The sequence below is a fragment of the Squalius cephalus genome (assembly GCF_949319135.1).
Source record: "Squalius cephalus genome assembly, chromosome: 22".
Taxonomy (NCBI): Eukaryota; Metazoa; Chordata; class Actinopteri; order Cypriniformes; family Leuciscidae; genus Squalius; species Squalius cephalus.
Genome location: NC_137143.1, coordinates 30006208 through 30031063, shown reverse-complemented (window position 1 = coordinate 30031063; position 24856 = coordinate 30006208). Strand labels below are relative to the sequence as shown.

The window sequence follows — 24856 nt, the reverse complement described above, 5'->3', positions numbered from 1 at the left end:
ATTAAAAAGCTTTTAAAGCTTGTTTTTTCTATGTTCCTAATCATTGAGACAGTGAAGTATTTACCTGAGCGAAGTCAATCCCCGGCCTTACACAGCATGGCAAATAAATCTCTAATGACTGAATTTGTTCTCCCTGCACTGGTACACAATTAGACACGTTTTGCCAAGAAGAGCCGAGTCCTCAGTCTGCCTGCAGGTGCCTGAGCATTCAAATGACAAGCCATGAAGCCAGTAATAAGTGCAAGCAGACATCTGAGACCAAGAGCATTCATCTTTGCTTCGAGTCACATTAGAGGCCGCAGGTTCATGATTCAGTTAGAACTTCACATTAAAGCCTATATGCAGGAGAGGTTTTATTTTAATAAGAGTTTAGAGTGCTACATAAGATTAAAGTGCAAAGGCGAACGACACCGCTTGGAAATTCGTGGAAATTTACGTTTAATAAGCATGCATCTTGGTTCCAGGAAATCAGTGCTGCTGTGCAGCCGCATGTATTAATGTCAACACTCGAGCAAATGCTGTTTAAATGGTGACAATCAAACTGGATTTGGACATTTTCCAGAGTGAATGTGAGTGGTGCGTGCTTGTAAAACTCATGAGCATCTAGGATGTTATGGGTGGTTGCCGGGGCATGGTTGCTAGGGTGTTGTGGATGGGGTGAAGTTTCACTTTTAACTTCAAAGAGTTTTCATGCATTTCATCATCCGCCAGGTGAAAAAAAAGTCTGATAGCTTAGAAAAGTAAACGTACCGCTCTTGTCATGATTTGAGATATCATTCATGTAGCAGAAATGATGCAGGACGAGATATGCAATGAAGTTTATTACTAGGGTTAGTGACTTGAACAAACATAACATTACATAACTTGTCTAAATGAATGTTATATCAAACCTCTTGCCTGTGATTTTGAACATTATGCCATTTTAACTCAACAAACCTTCAGTTTGTATGTGTGTGTGTGTGTGTGTGTGTATAGGGCTTAAAATTAACTTTTTGCCACACCTGCTAATGAGCGGTGACTTAAAAGGATAATTCACCCAAAAATGAAATTTTTGTCATCACTGGTTACCAACATTCTTTAAAATATCTTCTACTGAGTCCAACAGAAGAAAGAAACTCATACAGGTTTGGATCAACTTGAGGGTGAGTAAATAATGACAGAATTTTCATTTTTGGGTTAACTATCGAAGAAAATTTACCGTTCATAAAATATTTTTTCACCAGCCATGAAACAGAAATTAGTCCTTATTAAAGATGCAAAAGTTATTCAGTCTAGAGCAGTGAGTGGTTTGTCTTTGTCTTTTGTTATTTGATTAACATTAATAACACAGACAGCAACAGGTATATTAGGCTAATGTCACTTTAAGACCTAATGCACGAATACAATATACTGATACACATGCTATTATGCTATATTCTTTCTCAACAGTTTACGTTCACTTAAAACATAACTGACCGTGTTTACAAGGATACATGCCAAGATGGACATTTTCAAAATGTCTGTTTAAGGGCAAGAAGACTGTGGAAGTGAAAGAGAGCTCAATTCAGTATTCGCATGAGTAATAAATGGACTTCCCTTTCGTGTCGTCTTGTGCTTACATTTTTGTGACGATGCAGCATTGGCTCATCAACTGTCCCGAGCGTTGTTTATGTTCCTTCACATTCTTACAATATTGCATTTTTAGAAGAATTCATAAAAATGTTACCGGCCAACTGGCAATTACTGGCATTTGGCACTTGGCGAGTGTTAATTTTAGGCCCTGTGTGTTTATATACATTTGTATAACCTTTTTTGGCTGTTTCAGTAACTGCATTCAATTATGTATTGATCAATACATGTAGAAAATTTTGCACATGATGTTATTAAAAGAAACGTATTATAACTATACTACATTACTCCAAATTTATGTTCAAATGAGCCAGATTGTTTCACATAACCAAATGCATTTCCATATTAGGTGAATATATGCACAAAATTACCATAACAAATCAATGCGACTTACTATGATGGCTTGAGTTAGGGATAAGGAATTGCTTGCTGGAGGTGAGCGACACGAATGCTGAGGACGTCCATCTTTTGTGCAAGCAGCTGTTGGCAGATTCATGAGCCTTGGTCATGGTGTGGTGACCTGCCCTCCATCACACACTCATTCCAATCCTGACTGACTGCTATGTTCCCTTCAGGAGATTTACTGCTCGAATTTAACTCATCAGACAAGGTGCAAAACAAGGAGACGGCGAGAGGCCATCAGTCAAAGTACACCCTGTAATCAGAACCTAACTTTTTGTTCGGCCAATTAGTTTGTGAATAACCTAGAATTAAAGCCTTGGTCTTAAATCTAAGCTCTGTAAGCTAAGCGGTCAAAATACTGTGAAGAACAAGAATCAAATGAACCTTTCTTGCTTTCTTAATTCATACTCTTGGGTCAGATTGTGAAAAGTATTATTGGTGCACATTATTTCAATGAAAAATCTTTCAAACCCTCTTATTTTTCAGCCCATTCAACCACCTGTTATATAAGATGCAATCAAAATACAATTATTAATTCATTCTTTTTACTTAATTAATGTACTTTTAATAATTTAAATTTTATGAATTAAACATACGGCATATTTTATCCCTAGAAATCTTTTTAATTGCCTGTTAAACATGTATTAAGCAATAATTTCAGATATATAGAACCTTTTTGGCATAAAGGGTTCTGAGTAAAGAACCACAGGGTTCTATATAGAACCTTTTTTTCTAAAAGTGACCACAGAAAATTGATCTCAGAAGGGTTTTGCCGTTTAGCAGACTCTTTCTGATCCAAAGTGACTCCAATTCTCCTAGTACAACAAAGTGCTTTGCACAAGGTCTCAGGGTCTCAACCCACAACACTCGGGCTATTAGCCAGGATCTTCAACCGCTAAGCTGCACTTCCCAAAAGTGCCTTGCAGTAGCACTTTTAATCACATGCACAACAAAATAATTATGCTGTACTTTAGGCGTCCGCTAACCTGTTATTACAGCCCATGTTTCCAAGGCAATGCGAGGAAGTGCATGAATTCCCTTGTGTAGAGGTTGACCCCTCTCCGGAAAATGCATGTTGTGGATTTTTCTTTAGCATCATTACAGCCACTTTACTGGTGTTTTATACTGCAGTGAAGTGATTTTGATAATGCCAAACCGTTAGACCTTGTTGCCCCTGCATGAGTTTGTCATCCAGTGTGTTCTTGCTAGATTCAACAGCACTCGGCTGGAGTCTTCTCATCTACCCGACTAATCCATTCTTATCTTAATAACATCCAGCCTCTATCTGGCACATTGCAGAAACAATCGACCCAAAAGTGCTCTTTTATCAGTGCATTCACAGCCTGTTCAATATCAGGATACCTGTTCTGTACAGCAACCGCCCCTGCTGATCTTATCGGTTTGACTCGACTTTTTCACTCTCACAAGTTCACATTTTCATGCTAAATCTTCCTATTCTGTTAAAATGTAATGCCTTGAAATTCATATTTAATATTTGAGCATGCATTCTACACCAGTTAAGATTAGTCATTTATACACAATAGAGGCCTACAGAAATCCAGGCATTCGCCATAACATGTTGTCTAATTTGCCAAATACTGCCCTCTGTTGGAATATCTCAAATATAACAGACTTCATTTCACAATCACATTAGGTCGTGAATCTAATTAGTTTAACTGATATGTTTGCGTATGGCCAAAATGCTCTGTTTGTTAATGCAACCTATTTTGAATTATTCTACTATTTACATCTTGTCCACACCATGTTTGTTTTTCTCCCTGTAGCCGTGATAAATGATCCCTCATTGATGAGCTATGAAGTATTCAAGCAGCATGCATTAATTGTCCACAGCTCAAACTGTGAAGCGAGAAATCATAGGGACGGTTAGAGGTGACCTGACTCCACGACCAGCAGTGTTTAAAGTTAATGGGATGCAACACAACAGTGCAGTGGTCAGTCTAATGACATTGCACTTGCCTGGACACATTAGATACGTGCTCTGAATATGGAGAGCTACTGCGCCTACACTAGTCTGCACTGCGTCCATATCATTACTGTCCTCACTATCTGTCACATGCTGTGCTTTGATTACTGACATTATGTCTGGACAACACTAACACTTAAGAATCAAAACACAAGAACAATAAACTAATGCACAAGTACATATGAAGTAATAAATGAGAGATTTTAAACGTATGCAAAAATGACTGTAGGCTTGTAGCCTCTAATTTTCTTTTGATTGTGGTGTAAGAAAGAGGATTTATTGTAGCCTACTATTAAAATCATGTACCCCCCCCCCCCCCCCTCCCTTAAAATGAATAGCTGTGGTTTTTAGAAATATATACTGTAATAGTAACTCAATAAAAATAATTGAATGTATATATTTTTGTATTTCTTCTGTTTTTATTTCTGTGGCTCTTACAAAATAAAATGTAATTTTACACATTTTATTGTTGTGCATTTCTTAAAGAAACTTAGATAAACGACAGACAGACAGACAGAGCGTTAGACAGACAGACAGATAGATAGATAGACAGACAGACAGACAGACAGACAGACAGACAGAAAGAGCGTTAGACAGACAGACAGACAGATAGATAGATAGATAGATAGATAGACAGACAGACAGACAGATAGACAGAAAGAGCGTTAGACAGACAGACAGACAGATAGATAGATAGATAGATAGATAGATAGATAGATAGACAGACAGACAGACAGACAGACAGACAGACAGACAGACAGAAAGAGCGTTAGACAGACAGACAGACAGATAGATAGATAGATAGATAGACAGACAGACAGATAGACAGACAGACAGATAGATAGATAGATAGATAGATAGATAGATAGATAGATAGACAGACAGACAGACAGCCAGACAGACAGACAGAAAGAGTGTTAGACAGACAGACAGACAGATAGATAGATAGATAGATAGATAGATAGATAGATATACAGACAGACAGACAGAAAGAGCGTTAGACAGACAGACAGACAGATAGATAGATAGATAGATAGATAGACAGACAGACAGACAGACAGACAGACAGACAGAAAGAGCGTTAGACAGACAGACAGACAGATAGATAGATAAATAGATAGACAGACAGACAGACAGACAGACAGAGCGTTAGACAGACAGACAGATAGATAGATAGATAGATAGATAGATAGATAGATAGATAGATAGATAGACAGACAGACAGACAGACAGACAGACAGACAGACAGAAAGAGCGTTAGACAGACAGACAGATAGATAGATAGGGTCAGGGTTCACCAATCTCGGTCCTGGAGGGCCGCTGTCCTGCAGAGTTTAGCTCCAACCAGCTCCAACACACCTGTTTGAAAGTTTCTAGTATGCCTAGTGAGACCTTGATTAGCTGGTTCAGGAGTGTTTAATTGGGGTTGGTGCTAAACTCTGCAGGACAGCGGCCCTCCAGGACCGAGATTGGTGAACACTGAGATAGATAGATAGATAGATAGATAGATAGATAGATAGATAGATAGATAGATAGATAGATAGATAGATATTCTTGTCCCTTTAAATAAGCCCACTGGTCACACAGATGCATTGTGGGAAATGTCCGGAGCCAATCACTGTTCTCCGTGCAGTGTTTGAGTTTGACCGTTTTATGCTTGTGGCGGAAGTTTAGAATCTCTTATTCTTTTTATTTTAGCATATTTCACAGTCACAAAACATGATTTAATAAACTATAATTTAGATTCCAAAGAGGTAAATGTACCCGATGTAGTGTGTTTAATCTGTTCCACGTCTGATTCGCGTGCTGGGGTTTTTTAACTCGTTGCTATGGCGACGGAATGGCCGCGCTCGAGCAGATAGACGGTTTACGGAAGCAGAACAAAGATTTACTGAAGAAACTGAAGAAACAAACTGAAAAACTCCATAAACTGACTCTCTCATGGCCGGACGAGGAAGACCAAAGTCACCGCTCAGGGTACGAAGCGTTTAACGTCGGGATTGTCCCGCGTCGAGCGCCGTTAACGGAGAGAAACGGAGCGCGTGCGGCGCGAGCTTCACCCTCTTCATCAACAGCAGAGAAAACCGTCCAAATATCCGGTCAGAACATTAAACTTCTTATCCCTATCAACGATGATGTGTGACGTGTTGTTTACAACTTATGGGCTCAGTTTAAAGTGTGCATGGGTATCTGTAAATTAAATAGTAACGTTATATTTAAATAATTTACCTATTACCTTTAGTCTTAATAGACGTCATGTTCATGTCTATTTTTAATCTGGTTTAAAAGGCCCTGTATGTCTTTTCGTTCCTGTCATATATACATAGATATATTTAAGAATTCATAGAAAATATTTATATTTTGAATAAATGCTGCTCTTTTTAACTTTTTATTCATCAATGAATCCTGAAAAAGGTTTACAGGTTCCAAAAAAATTAAGCTTATAATCAGCATATTATAATGATGTCTGATATTATAATGATAACTCGATTTCTTCTCTATTTTTTATCAAATAAATGCAGCCTTGATGAGCATAAGAAACATTTTTCAAAATCATTATAAATAGTAACTTAATGTTTCTGGTTCTATCATAGAACTGACCAGATATATATATATATACACTTTCTCTCTCTTTCTCTCTCTCTCTCTCTCTCTCTATATATATATATATATGTGTGTGTGTGTGTTATCACATTTTGCTGATAAAATGTCTTTGTATCTTCAGATGAACAACTTTCTGAACATTGTGAAGACCCCACACCGGACCAACATAAACCCAAACACAAGCAAAGTTCAGAGGTGACAGAGTACAGCACACTACTGCAGGACACAGGCAACAGTCGCTGGATGGGACAGAGCCGATCTATGCGACTGATGCTGCCCAAACCTGCACCTCTCACAGCGGATAGTCACCAGGTACGTGTATACTTCAACATCAAGACTTTCAAAAAGACAGCATGGTCTACTAATAAAACCCTGGTCATGCTAGATGGCGCCATGCATCCAGTGCACAGTAGAGAGGAAAAAGTGGTCACTTAATCTAATGGAGATCTGATGGTTTATATTGATTTCCAAAGAAGTGAAAAAAAAGCACCTACAAAGAAAAATCCCCATCTGCTACAGAGTGTTTTCATTTCAAGAGTACCAGATGTGTATTGTGTTTTTTTTTTCCTTTCCTTTTCTTGGGACTTCAGAGAGAGACTGACAGCGCAACGACTGCTGGGCTGGATACTCTATCGGAGAGACACATACAGCCTTTACTGGGCTATGATTGGATTGCAGGTAAGTTATTTGAATAACATTTAAATAATTAGTTCCAACTCAACAGTTTTCTTTGCAGGTGCTGTTTGGAAACCAGTAAAGGAAACGGTTTGGCTTGATTTGTTTGTAGGCCTCCTGGACGCTGAGAGCTCTCTTGCCGATCGCTCTGAGCAGTTCTTCAGCGAGCTCCGCAGTTTCCGTCAGGTCAACCGAGACGAGTGCGTCCACAACTTGTTATCAGGGTCGGTCTCTCTCTGTAAAACTGTAGATTGTGTCATTAGACAATGAAACCCTGATAAATAATGATTTATTGTATAATCCAACGAAGGTTAGATGTCTAAAACCACCTAATCATGGTCAAATCACTGCAACACACAGGCTTTTGTTGCATAATTCAGAGACATCTCAAGTCATCCATGTCAAAAGTTGTTTGGTAAATGCAAATGCTGCTTTTTTCACAGGCTTCCATCTGTTGCTGATCTTGTGTCTTCCACACTTGATGCCGAAGAGCCGCAGGCGCCTGCAGACACGCATCAGTGTAAGAGATCTGCTGATTTGTGTTTTCATAACATCGCTTTTGCACGTCATGAACGTACTAGGTACGTGGAGTCTTCATTTTCATTTGGCCTTGGGTCCACAGGCACGTTCTGCTACAGAATAAACGGTCGACTGTTCGCGGTTCCGCTGGACGCACAGGTCGGCTGTCCCGTGTGCAAGATGCCCAAATCTGAACACCCTCATACTGAAACAGAGCCTGCTTTCATCAGGTGAACTCAGCAAAGTGTTTATGCAATTTCTTTTTAAACTTATTCATACGGTGCCGTTCAGAAGTTTGGGGTCAGAAGCTAATGCTTAATTCAGCAAGGATGCATTAAAGTGACTACAGACATTTATAATGTTACAAAAGAATTCAGTATCAATATTGATAGTAATAGGAAATGTTTCTTGAGCGGCAAGGATGATTTCTGAAGGATCATGTGACACTGAAGACTGGAGTAATGATGCTGAAAATTCAGCTTTGATCACAGGAAAAAAAACACATTTGAAAAGTTATTCAAATAGTTGTTATTCAAATAAATGTTTCATACAAAAATCTAAAATAGTTTCGAATAGTCAGTAGTGGTTTAGTTAAATTGTTTTAAATGGTCAATGATAAATTAAGATGAAAGACAAAAATGCATATGCCATTTTCTTTAGAAATATGTTTGGAAATAATGTTGTTTATACCATTTCAAACAAAATGTTTACTTTACCTGTTTTTTTTCTTTTTGGAATAAATTATTGGATGTAAATTCCAGATAAAGACACCCCCCCCCCCCCCTTCCCAAACAAAAAAACAATTATAGACAGAAATGAATGTGCAGTTGGGTCTGTAGACATTACAGCTCAGAAAATTGCCGTTTCCAAGACTTGATTCGTATTGCTCCGTGAATGAATGAGTGACTGTTTGAGTATCAGTGTCTGACTGTCTCTCTGCGTTTGTTTCAGGGTCAGTATTCCTCGCTCAACTCTGCTGCCAGCTCACCAATACAAAGCCCATCGCCGCTGCAGTTTTGATTCCTCTGACAGTCTGAGTTTGCCCTCTGTGAGTTTCATTTTGGGAAATCAGCATTAACTGATAAACTGATATATATATATATATATATATATATATATATATATATATATATATATATATATGGAACCTGTCAAAAGTTTATAAACATTACAAAGAAAATGCTCGAGAAACATTTCTGATTATGTGCTTAACATAGGATTCTTTCATAAATAGAAAGTTCAATGAATAGCATTAATTAAAGCATTTTTTAAATAGATATATTTTGTACCATTATAGTGTCTTCACTGTCACTTTTGATCAATTAAATGAGTCCTTGATGAGTAAAAGTATACATTTTTATTTTTTAAATCTTACCACAAATGTTTGAATAGTATCATTGTTTCCACAAAAATGTGAAGCAGCAAAAACTTTTTTCAATATTGACAACAATAAGAAAGGTTTCTTGAGCATCAAATCATCATATTAGAGTGATTTCTGAAGGATCATGTGACACTGAAGACTGGCGTAATGATGCTGAAAATTCAGCTTTGATCACAGGAGTAAATTACATTTTTAAATCTATTTAAATGGAAAACAGCTCTCTTAATTAATAGTAATATTTCGCATGCAGCCTTGGTGAGCATAAAAGAAAACATAAAAAAAAATAAAAACGTTTGACAGGTACCGTATATATCAACCAAAGCATTATATGGTTGATATTTGGCTTTTGAGATCATCGCCATTGGCTAATAATGTGCCTGTCAGCTTTATTAATGGATAATTCAAATTTTTCAGTGTTTGATCATTTTTGTATCACAATGACTACATCATTATGATGATTATGAACATCTGCTAACTATTTATTCTCATGCACATATGAATTTTACAGCACTGTTTGTCCGGGTGGTCCAATCCCACCCTGAACTCTGGCTCTCAGATGAGCAGTCTGGATCTGCGGGGCTCAATGGCACAACATGCGTCCACAAGGGGCTCATCCTCATCCTGGCTTGACAATAAACTGGTGAGACATATTATAGGGAGAACAGTCCAGGTGTTAAGCGACCATTGCAGATACTACATATTTATAATTGTCAATTTGTTAATTATTAATGGCATTTCAATATCACTTTATATGAAAACAGTAGTGTTGATAATATGTATTTTATCTTACTGTTAATGTCTGTTTCATAATGCACCTGCTTTTATTTTCATCTGGTGTCAGGGCAATTTCATGTTTCAGGCATCATGCAAATCAGATAATCTATATCAGGTTTACTTTACAGTCAGTAAACAGAGATAAAAACCAAATGTAGTTTCCTGGGAAAAAGAAAAAAAAAACATCTCATCTTATTTAGAAATCTGACTGTTTTCCTTTGAATGGCTAATGACTGAAATGTTTGTGCAGAAACATGGTCACGTTTGTCTTGCAGTTGCATTGGAAATTGTGTGTCAAATCTGTAATGTTTGTTCCTTTCAATCTTTTAATATCACACCTGTATATACATCTTAGTGTACGAGAAACTACAAGCAAGTTATTTCTAGATTAAGAATGACATGGCTTCGTAACTGTTTATCTCGGATGATTTGTGTCAGCTCAATATTTTTGCTAACTTTCAATGACTTATAATCATATTTTTAGGATTCATCCCTGCCCAATGCATCAAGACACCAGCATTCTGACCAGCTTCAAAACGTGTCTCGTTTGCCACGATATGCCTTTCAGCATTTAGACCCAAAGAGGCCAGAACCCCACAGCCGCTCTTACGCACTTTACTGACGTCTCTGCTGAGTCTCAACGCATGAATGTGTTTGCGTCCAGTGGATTTCATGGATTTACTGAAATGAGTGCTTATGAAGTTGTTTTTTTTGTATGTGTAATAATGAAAAACCATGAATCATTTGTGTGAATCACTTCTACCATGGTGATGTTCGCTTGTTTAGTTCTAAATTTCAAATAAAGAAACGAAATGGAACAGGACAGGTTGTAAATACTCAAATGTGTTATGGTAAATTATGCACATATTTATATGCACATCACTGAGTTACATTAATTCACTTTATATACACTAAATAAACTAATTTGGCAAAACTTAATTGCACATTACAATATTTATTACTTACATTATTTACTAAATGTTGCTACTGCATGCAGAATTTAACTGCATGTATTGAACTTAATGTTTACACAATTGATGCTTAAACATATTATACGATTATTGAGGTTGCACTTTGCATGCACTAATGTCCCAGTAAAGAAAATGTTCCCAGTAAAGAAATTACTGGGAAAATATAAGGTAACTACATGAGGTTAGGTTTAGGAGTAGGTTCAGTTCCCAGTTATTGCAATTACCATAATAAGTACATAGTATGTTTATGGGGAACAGGACTGTAAAATAAAGTTCAACCGTTATTTAATTAATCTTAATGAATGTGTAAAGGTAAGGTATGCACATAATAAAAAAGCGTGTAAATAAAATGATACTAGTGTATATATGTCAACTTTCGATGAATACAACAGTCCCACCCACTCACTGTGTGATTGGTCTGATTCTTGGCACACTCAAAATATAAAGGCATTAAACTGAATGACATTTAGTGGAGCGCTCAGAATCTACATCTGCTGTTGATCATGACACCATCTACCTCAACAAGAAGCACTTTTATTCTGCTGTTTTATCTGGTGAGTTTCTTTCTACTTTCGACTAGACGTTTTCAATAATATTAGTTTATTACGGGTGTTTTTTTTTTCTTTTCTTCCAAAGGGACTTTTATTTTTATCGGTTTAGAATAAATCATAACTGCAGGACCTATTTTTTACAGTCTATGTGCAGGACATGTCTCAAGACTAAGCTTCAAAATAAAGGTTCCAATTAGCGTAATGTTGTAATATTACAATTTGATGATACATAAGTTGTTATTCAATTTTCACAGTGTTTTTAATTCTCTAGTTCTTCAGAAAACAAGTGGAAAAACTTCAAAACAACTATACTGTCTAAATGGTTCCTGTTACGATGAGGGAGTTTTAAGCCCAAATAAAATGCGTCTGGAAAGGCAGTTTGTGTTTTGAGACACAGACAATGTGTGCCATCGCACTCTTGGTCTTTTAATGGCATTTAATAATTAGTTAAAAGTTTTGCATGCTGCCTATATCAGTTGATTTTTATTGAATATTCACACTTAGTAGGCTAAGGTATATTGAAAGAGTTCAACCATGAGGCACTGAATGCAAAACGCTGTTTCTCAGTCACACTGACCGTTGGGGAGGCTTTAAACAAGCAAGTGCACTTCAAAATTTAGTCACACAAGAGTAATTTCCAGTAATTTCAGAAAGAGGACAACAAAGCATTTTAGTTACTGGTAATCTTCATCTGTAGGGTACCTAGTCATTTCTGCCCTCAGATACAGATGGAGAACTTTGAGTTGTAATAGTTCTACCACAATATGACCAAGATAAAATAACCAATCTGTAAGAGGATCTTTCAAAACAGATCACTGAGATGAACCTGGATATAATGGACATTCAGTTTAGTTGGTTTGATACGCTGGGATCCCCGATGAAAAACCAACCCACCCACTCACAGCCTAAATGAAACCGTGTCTCTTGGCTTGCTTTTCATAACTTGTTTACCTGTACATTTTCTGTGGTTTTCTGTAGTGACCAGGTCATAAACACAAACCTGATAAGAATTTTTCTGTGGGTGTTTCTCGGGTTGAGAAATTTCCATTTAGTGACCTATCTCTTATCTGACCCTTCTCTCAGGCAGTTTGACACACAAAAAAAACAATTACGTGCCTATGTGAATTTGTCAATCCTCTGAATGGCACGAAAACATCTACAATCCCATCGATTGTCTTTCAATGACATTTTCCCTAGAAAACGTGGCATTATTCCTAGAATTTCCCTGGACTGTACTTGTTTTCACTCTGCGATAGGGCGACACAGAATTGTCTGTTTGTTTATTGATTAAATCAGATGTCAGTCTCTGAACTCATCTTGTCAGCTCATTTGCTTACATCTGATGCCAGATTTTAACTTTAAAACACTCTTATTAAAAGCATCTGCATTTAAATCAAGAAAGGCTGTCAAGCAGGTTGGCAAATCTACAAAACAAACAGTTCTTGTCATCAAATGATCTTTAAAACTTCACACCCTTCCTAGTAAATTGAATAATGGTGAGCTCATGCACTTTTCTCTGTACAGTATCATCTAATAAATGTGTCACACGCTCCTCAGAGTTCATTTGGGGTCAAACTTATTTTGATGTTACCTACCTGATTTTGAACTGATTATGCAATCCTAAAACTAGTCAAAAAAAAACTGTTTTGATGGTGTTTTTTAACCTTTACTTCCTTTCAAAAAGACATTTAGGTTAAGTCAAGCCTGTTATCATTCACGATATCTGCAGGGAACATGCATAACCAAACATTTTTTTTTTTTGCCTGATGCGATCATAGAGCCTTGTTTGCTGTCATCACCTTGGAGTACAACTGCGCATTTACTCTCAAGTTTAAACACTGTAGTAAGATTACTACATTCAGTTTAATGATCAACAGAATACAGAGAAACATTAAAGGCCAAAGAAAAATGCAGAAAGTAGAAGATCTAACCTGATATAAGTAGACAATATTTATGATTAGCATTCATAGTATTCATGTGCAAATCAGTTTTATTTGTTTTTCTTTTACAGCTTTTTCCATGTATACCCGCCAGCTGTCCAACTAAATGTGGCAATGGTAAGTTTATACCACTTCATCTTTAGCATCATCCATCAAATATACTGCCCTGAGGTGAATTAGATCAAATTTCTGAAGTACAATTCACAGTCAGCCAATAGTATTCTGTGTAATTATACCATAATGACTGATCTCAGTCCATTACTCACTCCTGAGAGAGAATTTAGATTAATATCTTCAAATAACTGATAGTTAAAAAAGCCACATTAAAGAGTGTGGGAAACAAAAGTGCTGGTCTTTTGAACACTGAGACTGACGAAAATGGCATTTAAACAGGTTTATCTTATGTTTTTATCAGGATTGACCAAGTTAGAGACTTAAAACAGCTTATACACTCTTACAAATAGAGGTTTCTCAATGCAATGGTTTCTCATTGCAATAGTTCCCCAAAATAACCTTTCAAAGAAAAGTTCTTAGAAGAATAATAATCTGAATAACCTTTTTCCAATTGTGCAAAAAATATCTAACTTAAAAAAAGTACCACAACCCTCAGTAACCATTACCTTTTAAGTGTAATGTCTGAAGAAAATGACAGACATTAAACATCCTTATAGCGTAAGCATGACCCAATGTCCTTTTATAGTAAAACAGTGACCCAATATCTATTATAGTAATACTATCTTTTATAGTAAAACAGTGGTTACTTGCTCATCCGTTCCATTTAGCTTCATGTCATTTTGTGTTGCATAAGTTTCATGTTATTAGTGGTATATATTTTGAGGCAAGCATCACTAGACAAACGATAGAAATGCAGCTTGAGGAGAAGAGAGCTCTTACTTTAAGCGGCCACACTTTTTATGCCTGCCGAAATGGACAAAAACTCCTACTGTATGTACCAGAGTTATCTAAAGACTCTAAAAAAAAACTATTCCGAACACCTTTAGAAATCACATTGAAACCATCTGGAACAGTCATAAGGTTTTGCGACACTTGTTTCCTTGTGAAATTGAAAAATCTTGTGTCATGCTGCCAGTCAACATAACAGATGGGTGGTTTAAAACAGTCAATCTGTCCCTAACTGGCGTTAGAAAACATCAGCAGATCATCTTCGTGTTTTTACGCTGACCAAAAGCTTGCACCCTCTGTCACAATAAAAAGCCTTGACTTATGTGAACTGACTATAGGGAGTTTACTCAGCCTTTAACTGAATGCTTTTCCCTCCAGTTTCAGAATGTCTGTATCTGTAATTTGTGTATGAGTGTGTGCTTTGAAACCTTCTGCTAGTCACTTCAAAACTCTTGAAATCATGCTGCATAATTGCTTTTACTCCTGCACATCCAGCAGAACTGTATCACATGGAGATTACTTTTGATCTCTGTGTTCTGTTTCTCATGTAGGTTATAACAAACTCGACTGTGAGTGTAACAGTAATTGTTACCGGACATTGAGACAGGGAATCCTGACATGTCAGTACTGCACACAAAAGTGTTCTGGTTAGTGATTGCATGACATTTCCCAGCATTTAAATGCAAGTCAGCTTTGAAAAGGCAAACAAAAACTCTGGATTCATGTCATCCTTTGTTTACTTGCTTCATACACATTCCTGGTCTTACTGTGTGTGTGACTCATCAGTGCTCATTATTACATAGAAAAAAAGTGATCTTTTTTCTATGAAATTTACTTTTAAGCAATGTGTAATAACTTCCCCTGCCTCTCAAACAACATTTTATTTCAGATGATCTTACTAAGGAGGTTTTCGGGAAGGGATTACTTTCGCCATTCAATTAATTTAAATTAAAATCAATTTACACCCCATTTTTTCTTGTTTCCTCAGGAAAGTGTTGTATTAACACTTGTTGTAAAAATTGACGAATCGTGCACAAGACTGGGAATGTGAAATAAGAAAGTAAACAGAGTAAATTTCATGTTGACTTTAACCTTAGTGTCCATTCACACAGAACGTTTTTCTAGGCTTAAAATAAGTTCAGCAACACATCTCGAGACCTAGCGTCTTTATCCGTTTCACTGCTCGCGTCTCACGTTTCACGCGTTGTGTTCTCGCCAATTATGTGGTTTGCGTGTTGTTTGCGTGTCAGTACGTGTTGTTTTTTCACGTGTAAGCAACCAAAGTTGAACTTGTTTTAACTTGAGCGCCACGTTTTTAGATCGCTGTGTGTCGTGCACGAGCGCAGCGACCAAAGGCGTCCGTCTATGATGCATGCTTACATAGAAAAACAATAGAAAAGCAGCTCAGTAGAATGCAAAAACGCTTTCTGTGTGAATTGTCCCTAACCTGGGTCAAGCTTAATGTGAAAAGTACACTTCAAATTGAAAGTTTTTCATACTAATTTAATTTTTTAAAAAACTATAAGATGTTCGTATGTTTGAGTAGAATTATTGTCATTGACGGCTTTGTATGTCTTTGTATATTTTGGGTGGAAACAGAGGATAAAAATCAAATGGAAGTTACTCCATGCACTCACGAAAGCAATCGGAAGTGCTTCTGCAAACCAGGTTTTTACTGTGATAAAAGCAACAATTATGACACATACTGCCATAAACCATGTGTTCCCTGTAAGACGGGCACATTCTCAAGCCAACCCTCTCTGGACCCTGCCTGCAAGCCTCATAAAGAGTGAGTTACATTCATACACATTAGAGCATTCATGGCCCACCATGGGTCTGATACTGTTGTCACAATACCTTTAAAAAATATTTCGAAATGATCAATAATGCATGCAATCTTGGTGATGGGCTGTTTTGACCTTCATTAAACTAGCAACAGTGTTTTATGGGACTGAAATACTCAAACTTTTTAATAGGCATGCTTTGTGTAAATGTGTGATTTACACAATGCTTTTTTTTTTTTTTATTGGCAATAAGCAGCTAGTCCTTCATATAACAATTCAGCATTAAAAAATTTAAAGAGAATGAGTACAGCATAATTTCATTTTAACAGGAAGATAAAGAGTCAGCTAGTTTCACTTTTTTTTATCTATCTCTATCTCTGTTTTTTTCACACTCACTTTCTCTATCTCTCTCACACATTTTATATCTCCTATCAGGGAAGGTTAAGGTTAACAGAAGCACAGATAAGATTGAGTTATCTGCATATAATCTACTAGATATCTGAGGAATGTTAAACCAGAGTTGTCTTACAAACACACAATATTATATCAACATGAAAAATGCTGAGCTGCTCTTGTCTCATGCGTTCTCTTGGTGCCCTTTCCCACAGTTGTGCTCAGTTAGGAATGATCATGCTCAAAGAGGGCACAGCGACACAGGACAGAGAGTGTGTGTATGCCGCAAAAAAGATGGCAGCATCATCTTCCTCCTCCATTATCATTGCTACCAACTCTTCCGATACAGCTCCCTCCCCGAGGACAGGTACTGTTGGGATGTTTTGTTAAGACAATTATATCTTTATGGAATGGAATGAATAAAATATTTAATCTTACAGTGGAAAAAATAGTAACCCTCAGGAGCTTGGGCACAGAGGGCACATCAACACAGGACAGAGAGGGCATGAATGCCACAACAAAGATGGCAGCATCATCTACCTCCTCCATTACCATTTCTACCAACTCTTCCGATACAACTCCCTCCCCGAGGACAGGTACTGTTGGGATGTTTTGTTAAGACAATTATATATTTATGGAATGGAATGAATAAAATATTTAATCTTACTGTGAAAAAAATAGTAACCCTCAGGAACTTGGGCACAGAGGGCACATCAATACAGGACATAGAGGGCACATCAACACAGGACAGAGAGGGCATGAATGCCACAACAAAGATGGCAGCATCATCTACCTCCTCCATTATCATTACTACCAATTCTTCCAATACAACTCCCTCCCCGAGGACAGGTACTGTTGGGATGTGTTGATTAGACAATTATATCTTTATGGAATGGAATGTATAAAATATTTGAATCTTAAAGTGATTTTTTTTTTTTTTAACCTGTAGAAGTCAGATTTGCGAGATATAAACTTGCAATTCTGAGGAAAAAAAGTCACAATTGCTAGAAAAGTACAAGTTTAAAAAACATTTGTGTGTGTGTGTGGCAGAAACAAGCTAGTAACCAGATTTAAAAGCATATAGCAGAGTCATATTTCCTAACATTTAAAATGAATAAATTTTGCACAAAGAAAATGAAGACTACAAAAAAAGTTTTTTGTAGCATTATTTTCATGAAATGTATGAATGTATTACCCTAATGCCAAAACCTCCCCTCAAATTAAAGTTTTTTTTAAATAATATGGTAGTATTTTTGTGCTTATTTAAATAAAAAATAAACTCATTGGATCACAGTAATGAGAATCATTACTCTTTGTGTTTCTCTTTGTCATCACCAGAGGGCAATCGACTACAAAGCAACTCAGAAGAAAGCCAGTCCAGTTGGCTGCTGCTGCTGTTCATCTTACTGTTGATGCTCTTGTTCATTGCTGGATTTTGTATGCTGAAGAAAGGCAAGGCCATGAAAACCCTTTCAAAATGCTTCGGTATGATATAAAGACTATAATGCATTGGATCATATGAATACTTAAGCAAGCAACAGGCTACAAATCAATGCAAATAACACAACCCTGCAATGATCCTGTGTTTGTCAGCAGTAATTGTTTTGGGAATTTTCAAAACCCAAGAAACTCCTTTTGAACCACAGCATTCTTTTGTCATGTCTAAAGTGCAAGTGTAGTGGCTATAAGAGGCCTGGAATCCACCCAGATCACTTCTTACAGTAAAGCCAATTGCACTGTGTCTCACGTGCTTTAATTCCCATAAGGTCACACTCAACATGTATATATTCAGAGTGTTTCAGAATGACATGCATTCAACACATCCGTGGCAACCTGAGAAACCACAGAACGCCTATAATGCATGAAACATACATTTCACTCTGTCGCCGTGCACCTACACGAGCTGCTCTCACTGTCTGGCACACACAGCATATTTACTTATTTCTTGTTTTCATTTTAGGTGCAATAAAGGGAGAACATGTAAGTACTTTTTGAGATTGCATATCACAATAAATGAAATTAACTTGATTTTGTTCATATGACTAAAGTGTTAAAGAGGACCTATTATGCACTTTTGCACTAAGTCTTGTTTTTGGGCTCTACTAGAATATGTTTAAGCTTGAATGTTCAAAAAACACATTATTTTTTCCCATATTTGATTGTGTTGTAGTTCTTCTCATTAATGCTCCGTTTAGTTCCTGTCTCTATGTATGAAGCCCCTCCTTCTGAAAAGCACAATGTGCTCTGATTGATCGGCTGGACCAGTGTGTTGTGATTGGCCAAGCACTTTGAGCATGTTTGGGAAATGTCCCGCCCCTTGCCATAACGTTGCTGAATTATACTCGTACTACTTTTACCATATCTTTCTATATGAGAAATAGCAAGAGTAGTATGCTAGTATGCGGTTACGAATTCAGCATGTGAGTTTCAACACACTACTAACTAACTCAGCCAGGCCCGTCCCTTTATTTTGCATATGCCTTGGGCAGGAATTATTTAAATGAGGAATATTGTGACGTGTTCGTTACCGGAAGAAAACTCAAGACTACAGTGGAGGCGTTTCAGGGAGTTCAGAAACTGACACTGATATAGAGAATGACTTTGTTTCTTTGGAACTTAGCAGACCTCAAACAGCAACGTTACACACTACAAGGCATAAAAAAGGGCATAAAAGGTCCTCTTTAAAGTGAAAATTCCCCTTTAATTTTGTTTTATGGTCACTGTAGGAAGAACAACTGCACTGGAGAAAGCAAGCAGGTGACCACCAAATTTTGTCCAATTCCGAATCCAACACCTCAACAGATCACAACATGGAGACTGAGATACCGCTTGGCAGTGATGTCAGAGAGGTCAACGGTCAGAGTATGGGGATGGCACCCCAATCTAGGGGTGTGCAGCAGGTCACAGTGAAGCATGATGGGAATGGTGGGAACGTCAGCAATACTGTAGGTGAGTCCTGGAAGCCTTCCTTGAGCTTAGAGCCATTTCTGAACTTTATGTTGAATTTGCCTTCGCATTGCATTTGAACTTATTGTACAGGATCTTTGTAAATGATCAACAAAAAATCCTGTCATGATTAAACAAAAAAGTAGATCATAGGAAGAAGTCTCTTGCTCACTCAGATCTGGAATGCATGCATGTCATGTGGACACCGGAAAAAAACAAAACAAAACAAAACATCTTCTCTACAAACCTCAAATTTATTGTTGGCTCTTTGCTTTGTTCCTCTCTTGTAATTCGCTTTGGATAAAAGCATCTTCTAAATGCGTAAATGTAAATGAGATGGATTAAGTCTTTTATTGAGTTTTGTTTTCTGATAAATGAATAAAAATTAAGTGATTGTATTAGTGCTGTCAAATTGATTAATCACATCTAACATAAATGTTTATTTATGTAAGATATGTGTGTATATTTTTTATATGAAGAGTTCAGATGCAAAAGCCTCTAAGTGCCATCTGAAATTTTCTTCTAGAATGATCATTTTTATCAAGCTTGTATATTTAAGTTCAGTAATTTCACTTAAATGACAATTAATAGGTAATTTGCATTGCCATTTAAGTGAAATTACTGAACTTAAACATACAAGCTTGATAAAAATGATCATTCTAGAAGAAAATTTCAGATGGCTCTTAGAGGCTTTTGCATCTGAACTCTTCATATATATATATGTATATATATGTGTGTGTGTATAAATGTATGTGTATGTATGTATGTATGTGTGTGTGCAATCACACATATACACACACATATAGGCAAAATATATAGGCACAAATGATAATACAGGGTCTGATGAGGAAATAATGACAACTCATTTTTGGGGAACTTTTTACAAGCCAGAAACTGTTGCAATAATTTCAATAGAGTATTTCTTTTTAGTTTTGTTAGAAGCCGGTTGGAGCTTGAATGTTTTAGACTGGTTATGTGATGGAAATGAGTAATTAACTTTAAGTGTCACTGTTCTGTCACTTATCCTTTAGGGCAGACACCTCATGTTTCCTTGCACTTTATCAGCAAGTCCACTATTGTCTAAATTCCCTTTTCACTTCCTGCTATGTGGGGGCTTTTTTCTTTTACAACTTTTTTTTGTTTGTTTTGGATTTCCTTTAAGCTTTTTCCTGCTCCTGTTCGAGCTGATACAAAGCGGGTTGGTTCCTCTCTGTCTGCCTAGAGGCCATTTTGCCCTTTTACAAAATCTTGATTTAGTTTTTAGGATCTGTTGCTTGAATGTTCAAAAAACACCTTATTTATTCACATATTTAACATTGTTGCAGCAACTCTCTTCCCAGTCTGTCAGTCTGGTGTGTTTCTCAAAGCCATCCATGCATACATACATACATATTTATGATTTTGGCTACAAAAAGTTATGGGCAGTATAAATTTGCTGCATTTTTGCATTGAGATGGTATAAATAAGACCTGTTTTGGTTTAACTTCATCATCATTTGTCTATTTTAGGGTCCATCTACATCTACTCTCCTGGAACGGTGATTTTAGGCTCTAACTCAGGCGATAAAAAGGAAGAGGCGGGAGTTTGCGAAGAAGCCCTTCCCCTTATCGGCGCACCACAGCAAGAGTCAAATCCACCCTCACAGGAGGTCAGAATAACAATGAGTGCGCAGGAGAAGGCCGAGGAGGAACCGAGCTTGAGTTTTCCTGTGCCAGCAACTGGAAAGTGAGAACTTGAACATGTGGTTTCTTGCACAAACTTCAGAATAGCCTTCAAGAAGGTTCCAGGTTGAATCACAAGGCTGAAAATCACAAGTGGCCAGGTGTAATATCCCTGGTTGATCGTGGCACGATATTGAATGCTAAGGTCATGGTTTCGCTTCCTGAGAAACACGCATGCTGACATAATGTATTGGTTAGGCTACCCTGAATGAACTGAGAGTCGAATACAGAATGCGCAAATGTTCCAGATGTAGAGCGCCAAGTAACATAAGATAACATGATTCGATACAGAGACTAATATTGTAGGCCTATATGCAGGGGGCAGACTGGTTCTGGCACTGTAGCCACACCAGCCCACATTACCACACAAACACACGCATTGAAATGAAATTGAAACCTCCATATGTGCATTTTAAGGTGTTTGAAGGCCAAAAAAATTGGATAACAAAAGCTTTAAAAGCATGTCAGTGGGCAGTAGCATAAATTATTTGTCAAGCAGAAAACAGATTCGTAACCATGAAAATGAGGATAAATGTTTTAATGAATGATCCACAGTACAAAATGGAAATGCAGAACATTTCTGCTTATTGTTGACAATACACAATCACATATTCCAAACAGGAATGGTCTTAAATGAGAAATCTTTCAAGGATTATTTTGCATAGATGTTACATTTCAATGTAACACCAGTGCAATCTTTTTGTGTCCAGAGGCAAATGAGCAATTTATATACAGTATGTGACCCTGGATCACAAAACCAGTCTTAAGTCGCACGGGTATACAGTGTTTGTGGCAATAGCCAACAAAACATTGTATGGGTCAAAATTATTGATTTTTCTTTTATGCCAAAAATCATTAGGATATTAAATAAAGATAATGTTCCAAGAAGATATTTTGTAAATTTCCCACCTTAAATATATATATAAAAAAAATGATTTTTGTGAGTGGATGCAGCACAATCGCCAACATAAATGCACAACTTTAAAGGAGATTTTCTCAATGTTTCGATTTTTCTGCACCCTCAGATTCCAGATTTTCATATAGTTGTATCTCGGTCAAATATTGTCCTATCCTAACAAACCATACATCAATGGAAAGGTTATGTATTCAGCTTTCAGATGATCTATAATTGTGGTCCACGGTCACATATTAGCATTAAAGATTGGTTTCAGCAACTTTATTCTTTTTAAAAGTTAGAAGTTAGAAAAAGTTGGTTTTCTTCTTTGATTAGTGCCAAAAACATTGATTAACTCAAGAAAGAAAAAAGTTGCTGAAACCAACTTCGTGGGCTGGTGTGGCTACAGTGCCAGGGCTGAATTAATCATCATGTTATCTTATAACCCTGATCCTGATGTTTTTAAAACCTAGAAACGCCCCTGCATATAGCCTGATAACATCTCATCTGACAGAGGACTGTGCGGCGGTGCTGACTGCGTTATTTTTTTATTTGCTGTGAGATTGTTTGCTGTTGCGCGCAAATCCTGGAGATATTCTAGGATAGGCTGAAATCACTCACGTGGTGCGTCTCTGTGTGAGTGATTTCAACAATCACCAGTCAGAGACAGCAACAAAGCCAAAGCACAATGAAATAAGGCAACTTATGATTTCGGGGGTTTACATAGGCTATTGTCCGGTTTCATATTTGTCAGTCAACTTTTCAAAATACATTCGGGGCCACACTCAAAACATTCGGGGCTGAAGCCCCAGCAAAATCGTCTGGCGTTCACACCAAGGACGATAACTATAAAGATAACGATAAAGATATAGTTCTAAATATTACTGTATAGCAGAGTTCACACCACAGCTATAACGATTACAGAGAAGCGATTTCATTGGAATCACTTTAAGAACGATGTTATCCAGCTAATGAACGATAACAACATTGGCAGCCAATCAGAATCCACCCTGCTGTAATGAGCTCGAGCATTTAAAGTGACAGACAAGCACGCGCTTAGAATAAACAAAACCATATCATCCGATGATGTGCTAATATTATCTTTATAGTTATCCTTCTTGGTGTGAACGGGCATTTACCCTTAATTTACGTTTGTAAAAAATTTTTTTTTTTAGAAATGCACATCTGAATTGCTGCTGCAGCAAAAATGTCTGATGTTTTTTTTTTTTTTTTAAATGTACTTTTCCTCTTAGGCTGCGTTTACACTTGGCGTATGCGACCTGTATCCGGATCATCCGGATGTTGTCCACATACACATTGAAAAGACAAGTGTAAACATGCTTCTGATCGGAATGTTATCCGATAAGACAAGTTCTTATCGGATGACATCATGTTATGTATCTTATGTTATCTTATAAGATAACACCCCCACCCCCTTCCGTCCCTTCCCTCCCTTGTGGTCTTCCCTCCCTTGTGGTCTTCCCTCTCCTTTCCCTCCCTTGTGGTTTTGCAATAGTAGGCTACATTGAAAATATACTGAAATGTTTGCCTTTGCACCCGAAAGTTGCACAACCATTAATTTTATGTAAAGGACACGCATTTCTCCCACCACAGCTGGCAACGTTCTCGGTCAGACCCATACGTTTCTGTACCGTTTCCATTAAGACATCCACGTTAGCCTACTACTTGCAGCCTCTTCATTCTCCTCATTTTGCGAGATTTGTAAAATGTCCCCCGACTGAAAACTGTTTTTAAAAGAAACCCCACCACTAAAGGTCGACTTTGCATGCACCGGAGCCATCCTTTTTTTCTTTTCTTTATTTTCCTCGGGAATGCGAGATCCGATTTGTAATCCAGATACAGAAGCCACTTGATGTGGACAGGTGTAAACGCACCGTGTCCTGATTGGCTTATGATCGGATCAAGGTTCATTGCATGTTAATGTCAAGTGTAATGTCACTGTATGAATAATGTGAGCACAGGAGGTACAGACAGGGTGAGAAAAACACCCACGAAGGTAATAAAACTAAAATGCAGATGATGTGCATGAATTGTTTTGTTGTTTAAGTGAGTGGTCGAGAACCAAGAGACTTCATCTGTATGTTTCTAAACAGGGTTTTGTTTTACCACGTGGGTGTTTAATATGCATGTCTAAAAAAAAACCCGACCTCACCTCTGGAAAGAAGGTGTCTGATTTAACTTCTGTAGGAGGTCGCAGGCAGACTGCGTTTAACCTGCAACCTTTACATGACAACTTTAAAAACGGCAATAGAGAAGCTTTCAGAAGACGCTTCATACACCTCACATCCTCCATTTACTTTTGCTTGTGTGTCAGCTTTATTTATTTTGGTTTGTTTTGCTATTTTTGATGTTTGTCTTTGGCAGTGTGCATGGAGGTTTTGTAAATGAATGTGTTCTGATGCTTTATTAATATAAAGTAAATAAAGTCTATCTTTATTTAGCCTACTATATAGACTGTTTTTGGTCATCATGGGTAGGCTATATGCAAAACTCATCAAGCTGCTAGACGGTATTTTTGGGAATGATGGACATGGGAAAAACCTATGACCTATACCTAGACGACATATTTGAGCATAATAAAACATAATAAAACATCTATCTATCTATCCATCCATCCATCCATCACACACCCAGTTTACCGGTCTAGTAAACAGTAGGCTAGCCTACACCTGATGGATTTGTACACAACATAAATGTATAATTATGAAGCTTTCTAATTTAAGATATAACATTTGAGTGATTGAACTGAAAAATGTCTCAAAATGTACACAAATCAGCTTGGTG

General features: G+C 37.2%; 2 protein-coding genes across 3 annotated transcripts; both read left to right on the top strand.

Annotated features, from left to right (window-relative positions):
• The first annotated feature begins 5611 nt into the window (after positions 1-5611).
• miip (migration and invasion inhibitory protein) lies at positions 5612-11320 on the top strand. The gene is made up of 9 exons (XM_079856742.1): positions 5612-6093; positions 6720-6910; positions 7189-7276; positions 7386-7497; positions 7717-7793; positions 7896-8022; positions 8744-8840; positions 9682-9813; positions 10432-11320. Exons 1-9 carry the CDS (start codon positions 5835-5837, stop codon positions 10567-10569), a joined length of 1221 nt encoding a protein of 406 aa, XP_079712868.1. The 5' UTR covers positions 5612-5834; the 3' UTR covers positions 10570-11320.
• A 75-nt stretch (positions 11321-11395) lies between these two features.
• LOC307150011 (uncharacterized protein) lies at positions 11396-24519 on the top strand. Of its 2 annotated transcripts, XR_013819644.1 has the most exons (12): positions 11396-11472; positions 13481-13526; positions 14864-14959; positions 15912-16101; positions 16705-16856; positions 16930-17085; positions 17171-17338; positions 17828-17941; positions 18450-18469; positions 19216-19438; positions 20944-21470; positions 22461-24519. XR_013819644.1 is itself a non-coding variant. In XM_079856739.1 (11 exons), exons 1-11 carry the CDS (start codon positions 11422-11424, stop codon positions 21162-21164), a joined length of 1470 nt encoding a protein of 489 aa, XP_079712865.1. In that variant the 5' UTR covers positions 11396-11421; the 3' UTR covers positions 21165-22663. The 2 variants fall into 2 exon arrangements, 1 of the variants encoding a protein (XP_079712865.1); XM_079856739.1 differs by having other exon boundaries at positions 17828-17974; positions 20944-22663.
• The last annotated feature ends 337 nt before the right edge of the window (positions 24520-24856 follow it).